This window comes from Pollicipes pollicipes, unplaced genomic scaffold, assembly GCF_011947565.3.
Source record: "Pollicipes pollicipes isolate AB1234 unplaced genomic scaffold, Ppol_2.1 Scaffold_6686;HRSCAF=7923_pilon_pilon_pilon, whole genome shotgun sequence".
NCBI classification, from domain to species: domain Eukaryota; kingdom Metazoa; phylum Arthropoda; class Thecostraca; order Pollicipedomorpha; family Pollicipedidae; genus Pollicipes; species Pollicipes pollicipes.
In genome coordinates this window covers 15,595,491-15,614,675 of record NW_023596921.1, presented here as the reverse complement: position 1 = coordinate 15,614,675, position 19,185 = coordinate 15,595,491, and the positions used below count along the sequence as shown (strand labels likewise).

Sequence of the window (19,185 nt, the reverse complement as noted above, 5' to 3'; positions counted from 1 at the left end):
TCCCACATGTGGACAGCGTTGATGAGGACTGTGCTAGTCCCACGCACAGGCTGGGCCGGCCCTATGTGTGGGATGGGTCGGCCCCACGTGTGGACTGGGTAGGCCCCACATGTAAGCTGGGTCGGCCCCACGTATGGGCTAGGTCGGCCCCACGTGTGGGCTGGGTCGGCCCCACGTGTGGACTGGGTCGGCTCCACGTGTGGGCTGGGTCGGCCCCATGTGTGGCCTGGGTAAGTCACGCGTCAGTCGACTGACTGTCGAGTTCATTCTCGATATGAGTCACAGCCACGTCAAATGGACAATACCGTAGCAGAGTCCGGTACAGTGGTGTACAATCGTCTTTTTCGCACAGGCTACTAGTTCCCAGACTGGCAAATTTTTTTTAAAGACTTACTCGGAACCTTTTAAAAGAGTGGATTGGTCAGGTGAGAGCTTCCGCTAAGCAGTGCTTGTTGTGTGAGTCTGATTCTTGCCTTTCCATCGCAAAATTACAGCTCAACGGCAGGATTTGGTGGCGAAAGTTTAACGTACCGCAATACTCGGCACGGTCAGACCTGGCCTCTGACAACACTTGACCTTTAGCGAGACCACTACCACCGGCCACAGGCCATACTCGTCAAGCACAACTAGCGAGCGTCTGATGCGACTTGAACTCACCACGCCACGGGTAGGTGAATCGAAGGCAGGCGCCCCTACCAACTGAGCTATTGGGCCGGACATTTCCGTTGTTTAACAACTAACAAGCAGCTACAGTGTTTCAGATACATTTGTTGGCACGGTTTTCAAACTCTTCGGTCTCATAGCAGGTTTTTTAAGTTTGGTTCATAAAAGCGCAATGAAGTTCAAGTTGCCTCTCATCAAAAGTCATGTTGCATGTCACTGGTAAGTTCCGTTTTACTTCAAGAGAACGTTAAGCATTTTAAGATATTGAAGCAAGATATGACGAAATCATATCTTGATATGATTCACATCAGATATGATGAAATAACCTCATATAACTGTTGGTATAGTCTACGTGGAAAAGACTGCCTTAGACAACGCAAATTTTCTGTCAAGTAAATATGCTCCTCAAGACGACCGTCATATCTGGAAGTCGTGCTAACGAACGCCAGATGTGAACGACACGACATTCATTTTGTTCTTGTATTTGATCACCGCATGGCTACTAGAATGACAGGGTTTGACTGACGTTAATATGACGTCATGGATGTCTGCGTACACCTGAAATATCCTCCCGAAATAGTCCGCACATTTTCGCGGGCGTTTAGCTCAGAAACTAGAGGCGTTTAGGTCTCAAGAAGGGCAGGGCTGTGAACTGCACCGAATGATCTTCAAAACGGCTATTTCAGATCAAAACCACATACAAATGTGGAACGCTTTTTTTAACAATGCATGGTAGATATGCCTATGAAAATGCTATTTCCATAAAGAATGTGGCGGAGAAACCAAAGTGAGGTATTCCATGGGGCCGTTATCCCACCTTGGTCTTGAAATTGTAACACCCATAGATATCCACTACACATACATAAGATACGCACAGATATTTAACAACCATCAATACTAGCTATCTATGGTACCACCCAACCACGTGTTTGCAACATTCAATACACGTGACATTTTGTTATGGATAGGCGAAGCATTGCTGGTCTTCTAATAAGCGGATAAGAGTTTAGACATATCAGGGCAAATTTAACGACGGCATTCGTCACAAAAACTTGCCAGGGTTCCGACTGCCCATTCTCCCAATCCTACTCAATTCATAATCACTTTTGGCCTCACATACTCAGCACACCCCTGCCAATGCTGAGGCCCATTCACGTTACAGCTCCGGTCAAGCGCGTTAAGGGAAGGCTTCACATTTGAAGATATTGAAGCAAGCATCAAATATGGTGAAACAAGCTTGCTTATAGCTATTGGCATGCTTTTAAGTGGAAAAGTTGCTTTAGACGGCGTAATTATCTGTTTAGTAAATATGCTCCTCAATGCATTGCGGTTTCATTACGTCATTGTACCTTGCACAACATTGATTGAGAACCAATTGACGCCCGCTATATTTGGAAATCGCGCTCACGAACACCAGGCGTGAATGCCTCGACAATTTTATTTGTGTTGGCCTTGATCGCTGCATGGCTTATGGAATGACAGGATATGAATGGCGTAATCATGACGTCATGAAAGCCAAGGTGACTTTGAAATGCTCACCTAGCTATGCCTTTCTCCATGTTCGTGCTCGCGTAGCTTAGAAACTGGAGAGGCTTATTTCTTAAGAAGGGCAGGATTGTGAACAGTACTGAAAGGTCCTTTAAGATGGCTATTTCAGTTCAAAACCACATATAAATACGGAACACTCCCCTTTATTCTGAATCCAGGCAAAAAACCGCCGTTATTCCTCGCTCAGCGGCGTACTAACTGGGACATCCAGGGCGGCGCCCCGGTGGTGAAGGGACGCTCCCCTCCCCTCCCCCTTCCCAACGTCTGCAGCTGGTGACGTCACAGCTCTGGCCTATATACAGGGGCGTCAGGGTGGCGGCGCCGGCGCACGGCGGGAAAACGATCGCGATAGCGCCCGGTCTGGCGGCATGTTTTGCGCGGCGGCAAAACACGCCGCCCGCTGCGTGACGGCAGCGAATGTGGCTGCGGCCCGGCCCGGCTCCCCGGCCGGGTCGGCGACTGGCGGGTCGCCGGCTGGTGGGTCGGCGGCTGGTGGGTCGGTGAACGGTGTGTGATCGGTGTGTGCTGGAGGGCCGTGACCCATGTGCCGGCGGGTGGTTGTGTGCCACGGTATTAGTGCTACGACAGAAACCCCTACCCACCAGGACTGCTACGACATCAGTTGTTCGCATCACTTCTACTGCAAAGGCTTATACAGACTTAATTAATGCGCGACATTAGTTCTACTGCCATGACTTACACGGGACGTGGGCAGTACACGACACAACTTGTGCTGCAAAACCATATGCCAGTCATTTTTTCTACAGCGAAGACCTCACCACAAGCCTTTACCGCAGCACTAATGTCGCGTAAAGGGCTTTGCATAGGAAAAATGGCATGCAGGAGTAATAACTGTGTAGGGTGTTGCAATAGAAGAAATGGCGTTTATAAGTAATGGGTGTGTAAGAAGTTGCAGTAGAAGTAACGACGGATATAAACTTTTGCAGCATGAGTGACATCAGCTGCACCACATCGAGGAACAAAAGAACTAGAGGGTTACAATTTCTAGGCATTTAGAAGCTGAAAAAAGAGCTAAGGAGTTATCATTTCTAGGCATTTAAAAGCTGAAAAACAATGTGGGACTATTACGGGCAAGGCACGTTGGGTGCTGAGACTTATTAACAGGATTGTCCCTCACAAAAGTAGCGGTGTTGTCAAAAAGTTGTACTTGGGTTATGTCAGACCACACCTAGAGTATTCTTTACAGGCTTGGTTCCAATGTTTTAAAAAAAATGTAGATAGGCTGGAAAGAGCACAGCAAAAAGCAACTAGGACGACAAATTAGACTGGGGACTTAGAACATAAGGGTAGGTGCTTGAATTTGTATTCACTGAAATATCGTAGACTTAGAGGGAATCTGATAGAGGCATTCAAGATTATGAAAGGGGCAGACGAGGCAGATCTACAAGGAGCATTGGAATTAGGCAGAGGAAGTCAGTTTAAATAAGCAAAAGGCAGGAATGGAACTATGAAGAGGCAGGCGTCATTCAGTCAGAGTATTAAACCATTGGAATGGGCTGTCAAACGAAGCTGTAGAAAGTCCTTCTAAAGCAAGAACTTAAAAACGTTTGGACACGTTCTGGCGGTTTAAAGATCTTATTTATCGCTACATGCATACAGGTCAGGTGGTAAGATTAGTTTCAAGGATGAGTGGAACGTGGAGGAACTCTTCGGGGAACCTGAAAAGGCTAACCTCGATGGGCCTCTTTGGCTCCTTGTCGGCCAGATGTCTCTATGTCTTTATGTGTCTAGGTTTTGTCGCGTAGTACTTATGTCGTGTATGTGCATTGGCATCAGAAGCTATATCGGGAGCACTCCTGCCGGCAGGAGTTTGTGTTGTAGGAGTTTGTGTTGTAGCACTAATGTTGTGGAACCGGGTGGTTGGTCGGCGGCGGGTGGTTCGGTGATTGGTGTTTCGGCTCTCTACCTCATTGACGTGGCCTTCCTTCTTCCCAGCCTGAGACTAGCGCACGGCGTTGCCCACAGAAGGTAAATCCAAAAGCTGGGCCGGGTTTCCCGGCAGTTGCCAGTCACCGGTAGAGGGGGTGGGGGGGGGGGGGCACGTCTGCACTGTGCCTGCCGCGGCGTTCGCCTCTCACTTCACGGACAAGGCCAGCACGGTCGCTGGACGTGCGCGCCGGCCATCACTGCCGCGCTCCTCACATGCAAGCGAGGAGAAGAGCCGGTACGTTCTCACGAGCCACATCCGCAGCTTGTGAAGAGCTGCGCGCCTGCTCAGCTGTGTGGCAGGTTTGGACGCCCAAATCTCCCCTCGTCCCCCACGAACCACTGGCTGCTACCGAATCATAGTCCATAGAGTTGTGTTCAGCACGGCGATGCCCGGTAGCTGACACCCATCGGCACTTGACCCTCAGTACTGCTCCCAGAAGGACTAGCAACAAGAGGAGCTGTCTCACACCCATCGACATTTGACCCGCAGTACTTCTCCCAGCAGAACTAGCAATAAGAGGAGCTGTCTGACACGCATCGGCACTTGACCCGCGGAACTGCTCCCAGCAGGCCGCCCAGCAACATGCAGGGCTGCCTGCAACTCGTTTGAGAGAAAGCTGCAGGCTTTTAGGCCGAGTATGCTTAGTCAGCATCCGGTAGACCCACAGTTAAGAAAAATAAACCGCGGGTGTGCTGCACAAGCCCACAGAAGTATGCAAGCTATAGGCGAGCATGAAATTATTTTAACGCGCGGCCTGAAGGCCTCGTCTGGAGGGCCCGCTGATCGGCGACCCAGGTTCCAGCTTCGGGCGACTGGGTCACGGGTCAGGCTGGCAGCCGACCGGTCACGGGTCAGACCCCGCTGCCGCAGCCGTGCTTTAGGTCGATCAGCAGCACTTGCTCACCAGCCGATTCACAGCAATGCCCCTCACAATAACGAACATTGACGGGTCTGGGTTGTGCGACAGCGGAGCTTGCTATCGAATATCAATCGGCGCTGGGGGCGGTCGTGCCCCGCGGCGGCGTCAGGTCGCCGCTGTTGGCTCGGCCTTGACATCAGCACTGCCGGGAGCATGGTGGAAGTGCGGAGGACGGTGCTCCCCACGTGCGGGGCACTGGTACGGTTTCCTTCAGCGGTTGTCCGCCACTAATATTGATCTCGTCGCCGCTCGCGCACACTCGTACGTCATGTGGATATTGATCGGACGCCGGCTCGCCATAAGGCACCGCTTCAGCTGGGGCGGGGGTGGGCACCGGCGCGTTTCACAAACACCGGCTGCAGCGGCGCGATGGCACGCTCCTGTGCCCGGCCGACTGCGGCACACGACCCTACACGGAATCAATCGCGCCATCAATCGTGGTGCCGTTGACGGCAGGATCGCGCCATCAATGGTGGTGCCGTTCACGGCAGGATCGGTAGGTGGCCAGCACCCGCTGGCGCCAGGGCTGAGTGGTCCACTAAGCAGAACTAGCAACACGCGCGATACGCTCAATGTGACGGGTTTGGACAAGTCAACGTCCCCGTGGCAACGTACGACGCATCACACCCGCGCGATACTCAGTTTCGTGCAGTGTGCTGCTCAATTACATTAAGTGTTTATGTATGTGCCTTATTGCCGATAGGGTGCGAGGCTATACCAAGAAATCAATGGTACTTTACCAACGTTGTGATGGTTACCAACGTTACCAACGTTACACCAACTTTACCAACGTTCCCATGCGTTATGATGGTCCGTTACCGGTTTCAAAAACACGCCCGCTAGCGGTAAGCATTTTCAGTTTCATTCTCCTTCATGCATTACAAGTTGCGGCGGCTTATTCCTATGTGTTACCTGGTGTCATTCGTTTTGCTAGTTCACTTCACTTTGCTGCTCTATGATAGCGAATGACGTTGAATCTAAGGAAAATGTGTTGCGACTGACGATATATTTAAAGACTAAATGCACTCAGACAAAAGTTGGTGAGACTGGGGCCCTCTAAGTTACCAAGGAGGACACCCTGCCAAACTCTGGGGGATTGCAAGAGGCGGGCAAACACCACATACAGCACGCCAACCAGTGACGTTCGGAGTCCTGGTGACCGCGCGTCCCCGGGGCCTCTCCGTGAAGTCTGGTGACCGTACGTCCCGCCTAGCGTCCCCGGGGCCTCCCTGAGGAGTTTGGTGACCGTGCGTCCAGCCGCGCGTTCCCCGGTATCTCCCTGCGCACAGTTTGAGTGCGACACCCACCGTCCTCTATCTTGACGGCTATGAGCGGGGCCTGGCTGGCGTCGCCGGAGTTCTCTGGTCGGCAGCTCGCCGGCAGGCTAGCCTCGGTGATCATGCGGTCGTGCAAGATGACGGATGAGGAGCGCCCGCCCTCGTAGCCGCCCCACTCGCCGTCCTCCTCCGTCAGCGACTGCAACAGAGCCGGCCACACGCGGGGTTAGTCGGCTTCTCACGAACATGGTTAGCTTCACAATCTTCTCATGACTACCATGTTCGTTTGTGCGATGAAAAGTTGATTGAAGCTGTTAAAGCTGTACACGACTAAATTCGGCCCACTGATCATGCCATAAGCCACCGATCTCTGATAATTTAATCCAGCATGGTATCGTTTCCACGACAGCCTCCACTCCCACCTACCCATCTCATGTATGTTAGATTGGAGCTTAACACGGCGACGGCTGCCTCTCCTCTTTTGAGCTTATTTAGCATGGCCCGGCCATGTTGGCCATGATGTGAGTGTGCTCATAGGAAGAGGCTGGTAAAAAATATGCTGTCGTTGAGGGGACGGTACGTCTGACCAGCGCCGCCGCTGGAGAGACGGTACGTCTGACCAGCGCCGCCGCTGGAGAGACGGCACGCCGGACCGGCGCCGCCGCCAGAGGGACGGCATGTTGGACCGGCGCGCCGCTGGAGGGACGGCATGTCGAACCGGCGCCATCGCTAGGGGGACGGCATGTCGGACCGCCGTCGTGCCGGCTTGACCCGACAGCAGGCCGTCTGGACGTCCCGCTCTCACGTGCCGGACATTCCATCTGGCGGCGGGTATCGGCCGGCGTGCCGTCTGTCTGGCCTGCTCATTAACAAACAGCCGGCGAGCGGCTGCCCAGCAGCAAAAACAGCGCCGCCTCTCAGGTCATTGGACATCCGCCACTGTACGGCTCACGCATCGGCGCACGCGCGCTAAACGGCGCGGGCAGCCCCGGCGCCGGCTGGCGGCGGACGCAGCGCGTCTCGTCGGTCGCTGGTTCGCCTTCTCTCACAGAGCAGCTTTCATTAATATTAAGCGACGGGAGCATTGGGCAAGGTTCGACGCTAAGATCTGGACCATTCAATGGCACAGTTGTAGTCTCGGTATAAACTAGCTTCTTTTCGCAGTCAGGCAAAAGGGAACTGTATTTATCACTGGTTGAGGAGAAACCATATCAGTCGCAAAACTGGCAATTTTTTCCTGTATGCCGAGCAGCTATTGTTAAATGTTGATTTGGGTCATGGCAACTCGCTGCTGGAACGGATTAGCCAAGCCTTGACAAGTGGAGGCGGTGTTTATCATCCACCCCCCTCGCTCCCACCACTCTCCAGTTTTTGTCACGGCCCCAGAAAAGTTAACATCAGAACTTTGCAATGGTATACGTGCTTGCATCTTTCAACAAATGCTAGAATCAGGCAAATAAATAAACAAATGAATGGCACACTTCAAAAATTTGGCAGCGATAACCATCCAAATCAGGTCAAAGTCAAGTAAACCTCAGTTCAGTGAGGTCAGGTTAGTCCCATGGCATTGGCCAATAGTACATAAGCTGTGTCTTTCGAATCCGTCTAGAGCTCACGCTTGGACGCGGCAGCAGCTTCCTGGAATGCAGTGATATCTGCACTGACAGAACAAACCGCAGACAATTCCTCGCTGTTGAACTGAATGCGATTGAGCCTTGGGCGAGCAGCCGGACGCCGGCGACGGAACCAGTCCATGTCCCACCTGCCTGTGAGTCGATGCCTTATGTGTGCTACTCTGGGACACTGTCATTTCGCGCGTCTAACCACCGGAACTGAGCATCTGTTGGGCCGTGTGAACCTCGGTGCTCGCCGGCCGGCCCGGTACCGGCCAAACTGGGCGGCGGCCATCCATTTCGGCCCAACTGCCAAAGCAATCAGCGGCCTGTGAGCCTGGCATAGCGCGTGTTTTCAGCGACCATCTTTATCCTGCTCGCCCGCCCCGTTACGGGCCGGCCGTCGGTAACGCGCCAGACACGCAGGACCTCAAAGCGAGGTGTGGCGGCTCATCCCTGACATCAGCTGGGGGACACCGGGTCGACTGTCGGTAACGCGCCAGACACGCAGTACCTCAGGGTGATGTCAGGCCGCCCATCCCTGACATCAGCTGGGGGACGCTGGGCCGACTGTCGGGGACGCGCCAGACACGCAGGACCTCAGGGTGATGTCAGGCCGCCCATCCCTGACATCAGCTGGGCCGGCTGGCGCTCAAGCTGAATGCAGCGTTCCGTGACGATCGGACCGTTCGAGAGGGTTACAGCTCGCTACACCGCTAGCGGCTTCCAGGTTCAGCGAACCAGTGAGCCGTGAGTCGGGTTCAGTGCACTGGCCACGCCGGGATGCTACTTTGGATCATTTCGATAAGTTTTACCATTGAGTATCTCTAGCCCATTGTGACTCCCAATCATTGTTTTTTTACGTCAGGTGGGCGCTAAATAACCGCGCTTTTTCTTCAGACATTTTTAAGGACATGCATAGCTTATTTGACCACAATACAATACGGCAAAGGCGTGAATGTCCTGCACATGTCCACGGCACGCTATTCTCATATAAACCCAAGTATGTGCAGCAGTGAAGTCAGCGTAGCTAACACCCGAGTCCAGCAAGGCAAGCTGTGATCCTGCAGCCCAGCTTTTACAATTCGCCTCTCCAGCGGCAGTCATCCACGGATGTAGCTTCCAGCACACCGCGCGCGAGCAAAGCCTGCAGCCTCCCGACTTTCTGCCCGCCTTGGGATTACCTCATCTTTAGAAACGCAATATCAAAAGCATGTGTGTTATACTTGGGCCCAGTCCTCCGGCAGGTTCTGTGTGTGGTGTGGCCTCCCGTCCGTGTGGCCACATTCTCACATAAACTCTTATGTCGCCGCCACCGCCACCACTTGATGTTATAGACGCTGATAGACGCTTCTGATAGACGCGTCCATCAACGTCCATCCGGGCCCAAGTGCTGCCGCAGGACAGGGCCCAAGTGCTGCCGCAGGACAGGGCCCAAGTGCTGCCGCAGGACAGGGCCCAAGTGCTGCCGCAGGACAGGGTCCAAGTGCTGCCGCAGGACTTGGGCCCTGTCCTGCGGCAGGTTCGGCGGGATATAGAGGTACGGGAACTCGAAGACCTGACAGTCGCACAGAGGGTGTTAATCCTCACTCCGATTTCGCGAAACGATGCGAGCGAGATCATCCCACACGGACACCAGGGATTCTCCCCTCGGCGACGGACTTTAGAAGGGACTGCGAGTCCCAGCTGCTGTAGCGCTGTGCCCTGCCCATCCGGCGCCAGGAGTAGCGTCTGTCTATCGTCTGCACCAACGGCGGCATTGCAGCGCCTTTGACGGATGTGCAGCAGCGAATTTGTAGGCGATGCATCGATTCTGTTTCGTTCTTTTCCATCCTTCTCAACTGTCTTCGCTGACCGCGCGGTCATCGCGTAGCTTAGCCGTCGATACGAAGCAAAAGGCATGTGTTCTGGCCGATTCGTGTAAGGTGTTCCTAAAATGCTCCATAACGTCAAACCTACAGCGTGTGATTACACAGTGCATAGAGCTGATGAGACCTAGCATGACACGTGGTTTGAATCACCCAATCACCGGCCGGCTGACATGGCATGACACACGGCGTGACTTGATGACATGTTGCAGCCCCACCGCACCTCGCGTGAGCACGACATGCTGTCAGAATGGGATTGTGCAATGTCGTGCCGTAACCCCTGGTGACCTACGGTTTAGCTGGGCCCGATATGACCTCTTAGCACAACCGATGCCTCATAGGCAATACTAAAATAGCAAGTGTGTTACAGGATGGCAGTTAATGAGGTCCACGTCACGTAACCCGGTATAGCCTGACCTTTCAAATCGGCCGTCATGATCCCATACCATCCAACAGAACCCAGCAGAACGGTGCGCCGCTGCTGTAACCGTCCCAGCCGTCGTGACCGCCTTAACCGCCGCCGACCGCCGCCACCGCCGCCACCGCTGTGGCCACTGTGACCACTGTGACCACTGTGACTGTTGTGACGCCTGTGACGGCTGTGTCGGCATGAGCCGCTCGCCGCAGGCTCAGGCCGGCGTCAGCGTGACTGAGCGTGTCGGCCGGTGCCGCTGTGACCGTGACCGCGACGCGACGCAGCCGAGGCGTGGCCGACGGGGCGTGACTGCAGTGCGCCGCGCCGCCACCGGCCATGTAGGCCACGTCCGGCCACACCGCGAACACAGGTCGGCGCAGGCCGGCCACGCCGCAAACACGGACCGGCGCAGGCCGGTCGCACCGTAAACACAGGCCCGTGTAGGCCGGCCACACCGTGAACACAGGCCCGTGTAGGCCGGCCACACCGTAAACACAGGCCCGTGTAGGCCGGCCACACCGTAAACACAGGCCCGCACAGGACTCACGAACACAGACCGGCGCGGGCCGGCCACAACCAGAGCACAGGTCGACAGGCCGTCAATATTCGGGACGCAGACTGCAGTGTCTCAGCAACTGCTGAGGCTGTCTGTCGAGTTTTGTTACGCTATTGTGTCTGTATCCTTGAGTTAGGCGGCGTGATGTTCACTGAGGTTTCTCACAAGCCCCAGGTGCGTGCTCTTTTCGGATGTTCCCGCGCCAGTTGTCGGAGTGACGATGGGAATGCGGCCTATCTGTCGCCGTCGGCAGCAGCTGTCTCTCATCTGTCCCGTGACTGCGGCTATTGTGTGCCGGGCGATCGGCAGCTGTGGGGCTGCTGCCCCGTGCACCGCGTGCGGGGCTTCCGCCTCACCGGCTCCTCGTCCGCGGCCCTTACCGGCCGGCGCCTCCGGCAGGCATAGCGATAGAGTCACCGGTAGCTGTCGGCTGGGAAGACGGCCGAGACGCGCCCTCCCGTGACGTCATTGGTTCTGCTTGTAATGTGGTTGAAAGTCTTCAAAAAGAATCGGGTAATAGGAGAGTTTTGGAACTGGTATACAGCCCTTTTCTGAACACCTTTAAGCTTCATTTAGGTTCTGAAAGCTTTGGAAATCAAGTATTGTTAGCATTCGAACATTGCGCCCTTAGGCCAAAGCTTTTTCGTTCATTTTAGGGCTTTCATGACAGACATTACGCCGCAAGCCTCATGACCCGCCTGATTCATGAGCCGCTGGCCGCCACTACTACGACCCCGGGCGCTGTGGACGCGGACACACAATTTGGGCGGCGGTAACCAGCAGGTGGGCGGTCCCGGTGCTACCCCGAGGCCGTCTCCCCGGACACCCGGCCCGGATCGATCACAACTGACCGACCTGTGTGGAGCCGGGGTCGCGGCGCCGCGGCCGCCCGCCGCCGCCGCCGCCGCCGCCGCCGCCGCCGCCCGCCGGCCCTGACGGGGTGGGCGCCCGACCGACGGAGTGTAACGCACAGGCCAACAGCGATCGGAGATAGGCGGAGAGAGATTTGGAGGAAAGGAGGGGTGGAAATCATGCTGCAGAATATGGAACGAACGTTTGACGGTGGCAAGGGTGGAATGGAAAGGGATGGCTGTTTGTCGTTACGCCTCGAAACTATACAAGTGAGCGAAATTTGGCGGAAAGCGAATGAGGAAGGGGTAAAGCCAAAATGAAAAGAGACGAGAGCGAGCAGTAAAGAGGAGAAGGGGGAAGCGAGGGAAAGGCATGTCATAACCATGCAAGAGCACTTGTGATGGAAAATGTTCGGAGGGGCGAAAGGGAGGAACAGGATAACACGCTGAGGAAAGCAAAAGTGTCAGGAGAAAGGCCTGTGGAGAGAGAGAGAGAGAGAGAGAGAGAGAGAGAGAGAGAGAGAGAGAGAGAGAGAGAGAGAGAGAGAGAAGCTAGAAAAAATCGTGAGACAACAATAGACACATGGAGAGAGGGTAGGAAAGGATGAAAACAGGGAAAGTGTTAAGAAGCCCAAATGGTGCATCAATCTCATATTAATCAGCGTGTGTCGTTTTCGCCAAACTCGAGGGCGACGACAGGTCGACGCTGTCCGAAGCTGCACCGCTCTGCCAGCGCAGCCTCAGCGGCGGGCCGCAGCGAGCCGCCGGCAGTCCAACAGGCCGAGCGCCGCCAGCACCGGAAGTGACCGAGTTCCGGTCGGCAGGAAGCGCTCCGTGCCCGGCCAGCTGACGCTGCGGGGTTCAAATTCTGATCAGCTGACGGCCAGCAGCGACTTCCCAGCAGCACTGCGTCGCGGTCCCATATGGTGCATCCTGCGCACTGATGCTGATCTGTTTTTTTTGTACCGCTAGCGTATTGGTTCCATGGTTGAAATGTTAAGTCGAACGCTGCGGAGGTGATTGATCGCACAGCATGTCGCTGATGGTGATGAGATGTTTGGGACGTGCGGGGTGGTCTTGCCACTGAGTCCAGCACCTGCCTGCCCAGCGTGGGGCAAGCCCTTGCCACTGAGTCCAGCGCCTGCCTGCCCAGCGTGGGGCAAGCCCTTGCCACTGAGTCCAGCGCCTGCCTGCCCAGCATGGGGCAGGGCCTTGCCACTGAGTCCAGCGCCTGCCTGCCCAGCGTGGGACAAGGCCTTGCCACTGAGTCCAGCGCCTGCCTGCCCAGCGTGGGGCAAGGCCTTGCCACTGAGCCCAGCGCCTGCCTGCCCAGCGTGGGGCAGGGCCTTGCCACTGAGTCTAGCGCCTGCCGCGTCCAGTGTTCCTGTAGACCAACGTCTGCAGCATGCCGGCAAACATCCGACGACTGCAATGCGAAACATAAACATGGTGTCACCGAGACGGCGGCTGATCCCAGTAGCAGCGTCGGCCGCCCTTGAGGCCCTGCCCTCGCTCGCCGCTGCAGACGCGGGAATGACAAGAGCGGCGGTGGTGACGTGTGCCGGGCCATCGGCGGGTCCGTCTGCCGAGCATGCCGCCTGAAACCGGCCCGTCACCGCCGCGCCACATCCGCCAGCTGCGCCGCCGGCGGCAGCGGCTGTCTGTCTGGCGTAGGACAGGCGTGACCTACCGACCCGGCCGCTCCTCCCCACCCCCCCCCCCCCACCCCAACCCGACCGCGGGCGGGCCAGCTGTCGAAGCGTTGGAGCTGTGCCGCCCGCCGGCAGGTGGCGCCCCCGGCGCAGGGTAGGTCAGGCCGCACGCGCCGTGCCGCGCCCTGACCACCCGCACACCGGATGTGGCCGGCCTGTCCGTCGGCCTGTGACGCGCAGATGCTGCGCCCCAGACGGTGCCGTCCTGAGGCCAGACGGCGGAGAGCGGCGCCGGATGGTGCTCGTGTGCTCGGTGAGTGTGACGCTGTCGTGATTAGCTGGGCCGGGATGAGCACCGTCTGCACGTGTCGTCCGTGAGCCAGAGCTCTGGCGAGACACGCACCACGTACCGGAACTGGCCACCGCCGTTGCGTGCTCTCTGTTGTTTTGCACGAAAGTGGCGCCCATTATGTGCGCTGCAGTGTTGCACACAGGTCGTCACATAAGACACACAGGGCGTCACACACACGGCACACGGGACGACACAGGGAGTGACACACACGGCACACGGGACGACACAGGGCGTCACACACACGGCACACGGGACGACACAGGGAGTGACACACACGGCACACGGGACGTTACAGGGCGTCACGCACACGGCACACGGGGCGTCACAGGGTGTCACACACATGGCACACAGGACATCACAGGGCATCACAGGGCGTCACACACACGGCACACGGGACGTCACAGGGCGTCACACACACGGCACACAGGGGCGTGCGCAGAATGCGCATCGAGGCATGCAAATGGCGGATTGGCATTGAAATGGATTATTCGGAAAAAATCATCCGTCATAACCTAGGCTGTGGAGCACGCACCTCTTTGGGCGCATGTATCATAAACAACAATTCTGAAACGCACAGGCGGTCACCCGGGGCCGCCTGACCCAAATTGCATGCGATGCAGAGCCGCGCGGCTGCAGAGTGTGCAGGGCGACGGCGACAGTTGTGCCGTTGCCGGCGGAGCGGCAGCTGACGTGTCTGCTAGCCAGCCCGAGCCGTGCGGTCCGGCTGGAGGCGCGGCAGGTCCGAGCGGTCCGGCTGGGGGTGCGGCGGTCCGAGCGGTCCGGCTGGGGGTGCGGCAGGCCCGAGCGGTCCGACTGGAGGCGCGGCAGGCCCGAGCGGTCCGACCGGGGGTGCGGAGGGCCCGAGCGGTCCGGCTGGGGGCGCGGCAGGCCTGAGCGGTCCGGCATGGGGTGCGGCGGGTCCGAGCGGTCCGGCTGGGGGCGCGGCGGGCCCGAGCGGTCCGGCTGGGGACGCGGCGGCCCGAGAGGTCCGGCTGGGGGTGCGGCGGGCCCAGTCGGTCCGGCTGGGGGCGCGGCGGGCCCGAGCGGTCCGGTTGGGGGCGCGGCAGGCCCGAGCGGTCCGGTTGGGGGCGCGGCAGGCCCGAGCGGTCCGGCTGGGGGCGCGGCGGGTCCGAGCGGTCCGGCTGGGAGTGCGGCGGGCTCGAACGGTCCGGCTGGGGGCGCGGCGGGCCCGAGCGGTCCGGCTGGAGGCGCGGCAGGTCCGAGCGGTCCGGCTGGGGGCGCGGCGGATCCGAGCGGTCCAGCATGGGGTGCAGCGGGTCCGAGCGGTCTGGCTGGGGGTGCGGCGGGTCCGAGCGGTCCGGCTGGGGGTGCGGCGGGTCCGAGCGGTCCGGCTGGGGTGCAGCGGGTCCGAGCGGTCTGGCTGGGGGTGCAGCGGGCCCACTCGGTCCGGCTGGGGACGCGGCGGGCCCGAGCGGTCCGGTTGGGGGCGCGGCAGGCCCGAGCGGTCTGGCTGGGGGTGCAGCGGGCCCACTCGGTCCGGCTGGGGACGTGGCGGGCCCGAGCGGAGGAGGCACGTGGTGCCGCACGCCAGCCGCCACTACCACCGGAGCTGCTCTGCTCAGCTCACCAGCCTCACCAGTCTTCCAGCCTGCCGATCTGCCGACCGCAGTCTTGTCAAACCGGTTGATGCCATTTGGAAGTGGGGGAAGTCAGCGAAGCCAGACCAATGAAAAAAATCCGAACTTTCCATGCTCTGAGTCCAGTTTCGGGTAAATGTCCATCTATCTGCCGTGAGCATAATAAGATAATCTTCCCTGCGGAGTGAATCGGAGCCCGACACACTCGACCCCACAGCCCGGCACTAGCCCACGAGCGAGCGCCCTGACCAACCGAGCCCACAGCCCGGCACTAGCCCACGAGCGAGCGCCCTGACCAACCGAGCCCACAGCCCGGCACTAGCCCACGAGCGAGCGCCCTGACCAACCGAACCCATAGCTCGTCACTAGCCCACGAGCGAGCGCTCTGACCAACCGAACCCACAGCCCGACGCTAGCCCACGAGCGAGCGTTCTCACCAACCGAACCCATAGCTCGTCGCTAGCCCACGAGCGAGCGCTCTGACCAACCGGCCCCACAGCCCGACACCAGGCCACAGGCGAGCGCTCTGACCAACTGAGGCGCGACGCCATGTCGGTGAAGCGTCTCTGATTACGTGGTCTCCAGCATGGCCAGTGGGCAACACTAGGCCTAGAACAAAAAACTAGGACTGCACCATTATCAGGCCGCCAGTCTTTGTGCTGTTGCAGAATTGGTGCATAGATTTCGATTCGAAAGGCCTTCTTTTTAACCAATGAGCAATTTCCTGAATCGAGCAGAGACGACGGAGACACTAGTTCACAGCATGTGTATCCTTTCAGAACAATCTCAATATTTGTGTATGCAAGCAGTTATCATAACCTACAACATGGCATCAGGCGTTCTGGAAGGCCTGCTGCCATTTTTACGCTGCCATTCGACTGCATTTGGATAGATTTGTATATGAATATGCAATTGCTGCTATCTATATGCTAGGTGTGTTGGCTCTTACTTCTATCTCGTAGTTGGTGTACACGTGGAGCGCGGAAAACTCGTCATGACTCATAGCTGTGGGAAATAATTGAGGTTTCCCCAGAACGCCCCGGCCTGATTCCTGGATGGGGAGCATATGAACGTCAAAGGACGCCAGAGAAAACAGACGAGTGTTTTCCTGCAGATGCAGCCAGCAACGTAAGCCTATGCGAACTCTGAATGGCCATACACACTCTCCACTAGACGGGATTGGTACCCTCAAGTCATCTGAAATATGCGCCTCAACATAAACAGCGATCATGCCCACGCCTGATCAGATGTTGCACAGCCAGCTGCAGACCGACTGCATCATCAAGCGCTGCAGCAAGGCGGCTGCAGCTTTCAGCCGGGGAAAGGATCGGTCGGACCCGTGACAGGGCGACGAGATAGCGGCAGTGGGCCATGCCGGGGTCAGGGACTGGGCGAGGCTGCTCGCGGGGATGGAGAGAAAGCCTCATGATGCCACCGTAGCGCTCCACATTTTGTTTCGTCACGTAGAGTTACGCCCCACTCACGGTCTCCCCGGGTGTCACCCTTCGAACAGACCCTTGGCTATGGGCACCAACTGGCAGGCCGCCAGAGGGGCACGGCCTCCAAACATGTCCCCATCCGAGCGCACCCCTCTTTCTGGGCACGAGCAGAATATATCGCTGGCCGCCAAAGGGGCACGGCTTCCGGTCAGGTCATTGGCGGGCACGCCACCGTCCCAAATCACGGCAGAACCGCGGCTTTCCCTCAGCGGCGAGTGCAGAGCACGACCGGTCGCCGGCCTCTGGTAGGCATCACGTCCCGTGGCCGCCGGGTGCGGCTCGGCGCACGGCTCGGCGTGCCCGAGCTCGGACGTGGCCACGTCTGGCCGCCGCCGCCGAGCGTGTCTTGGGGTACGGCTCGGCGTGCCCGAGCTCCGGTTCGGTACGGCTCGGCGTGCCCGAGGTTTGGTCCTGTCACACCGCTCCCGACGTGGGCACGTCTGGCCGCCGCCGCCGAGCGTGTCTTGGGATACGGCTCGGCGTGCCCGAGCTCCGGTTCGGTCACACCGCTCCGGGTGTGGCCACGTCTGGCCGCCGTCGCCGCCGCCTGCCGAGCTGACCGTGCACGGGGGAGGGGGAGGGGGACGGGGTCGGCGAACCAGGCGGCGCCAGGGCTCCGGTGGCCCCTCGGCGCCAACCGCCACCGGCCTCGGCCACGCCGACCGAGAAACCAGCAGGGAGGGGGGCGGAAAAGAAGGGAATGGAGAGAAAAAGGGGCGAGAGTGGGAGATCGATAAGGAAGACGAAGATCGAAAGGAAACGAGGAAGAAAGACGAGGAAGAGAGAGCCAAGAAAAAGAACAGGACCCAGGGGCAAATCCAACTGCCAGGCGCAGACCAGTCCGAACACGAAAAATGCTTCGTTCGACCCAGATGAGCAACTTCCTATCCACTTATCACCTAATGCAGTATGCATAAGCATATGCAATATCCCAGACTAGACCACTCCATTATAGGTCATTCACACTTCTTACAAGGAGTTCACAAGGAGCTCTTTGTCGCGGGTCGCCCGTGATTGGCCCTGCCGTGAGGTCGTCAGCTGATGGTGTGGCCTGTGGTCTGTGGTCTGTGGTCTGTGGTCTGTGACCCGAGAGCGTGGGAGCCGTGCCGCTCCGCCGTGAGATGCCGCGCCCCATCACAACGATGTCGCGTCGAGCTGTGGGCGTTTCCCAGCCGGCGCGCCCCGACGGAACAAGCAGTGGTCGCCCCGGCGGTCCGGAGCCGCGCTGTCGCCGGCGTCGCTGACGGCAAACAAGGCGGTGTCACACCCCGGACGCGACGGGTGGCGCAGGACCGCGTGGTGTGACGTCGCCACCGCTCGACCCGCGTCAACGCCTCGCCCGGTGCGTCACACGTCAAGCCCAAACAGACGGACAGCCCGCGGCGGGTGCCCGCGATGACGACAAGCGAGGGCCTGCCGCGGCCAAGGGGCCCTCCACATGTGACGCCAGTGGGCCGACACGCCCTGCAACCGTCATTTTGCTCACCCACGGTCAAAAGCGCACCCAGCGAGGAGATCAGGCGGGTCTATGACCACTAATACTGAAATCTAAACTGTGCAGCCATTTTCGACCATAACGCAATGCCTTTGCAGCGGGGTGGTCTTGCCGCTCTCGACAAAAATAAACAGTGGAGCCGCTGCAATCGCTGAACACCAGACGAAAATAGCCAGATAATGCGCGATCAACATCACCGAAGCAGGCGGTTTAGTGCAATTGCTGTGACGTCCATGGGGCGTTGGTGTCGCTGGGGATAACGTCGCATTGGTCGCCGCTGGCCAACATACTTCAAGGATAGATTTGTTTACTATGGTGCTATTGTGCCGTGTAGCATGAGTCTGGGGCACCAGTGGAAGATCCGTGCTTGTTACACCCATTCTGGATCTAAAAGTGATGCTTGGACTCATGAAGGTTTTGATTGTTGGCTTTTCTCCATAATTCGGCTGTGGGGGACCGCAGTTGTGCAGCCGCTTGACAAATAAATGGCATAATGCCTTCGGGTCACTGACGAGATTTCCCTCTCAAGGCTAAGCTTTCGGGTAACTGACGAGATTTCCCTCTCGAGGCTAAGCTTTCGGGTAACTGACGAGATTTCCCTCTCAAGGCTAAGCTTTCGGGTAACTGACGAGATTTCCCTCTCGAGGCTAAGCTTTTGGGTAACTGACGAGATTTCCCTCTCAAAGCTAAGCATTCGGGTAACTGACGAGATTTCCCTCTCAAAGCAAGCTTTCGGGTAACTGACGAGATTTCCCTCTCAAGGCAAGCTTTCGGGTCATTGACGAGATTTCCCTCTCAAGGTAAGCCTTCAGGTAAGCGTCAAGATATTCGAAACCTGGCCGATCCAACACGTGATCATCAATCGGCCGGCTGACCCCGCAGCCACGCGCTGGCGTCACACGCTCCATCGGTGGGGGCCCGACACTGC

The 19,185-nt window shown here is 57.8% G+C and overlaps 1 protein-coding gene across 1 annotated transcript in view; it reads right to left on the bottom strand.

Annotated features, from left to right (window-relative positions):
* Positions 1 to 19,185, bottom strand: part of LOC119107973 (cyclic AMP response element-binding protein A) — a 33,278-nt gene that overhangs the window by 11,243 nt on the left and 2,850 nt on the right. Inside the window, exon 2 of the mRNA XM_037231560.1 lies at positions 6,389 to 6,557. Coding sequence (XP_037087455.1) covers positions 6,389 to 6,557 — 169 coding nt within the window. The remainder of the gene's footprint in view (positions 1 to 6,388; positions 6,558 to 19,185) is intronic.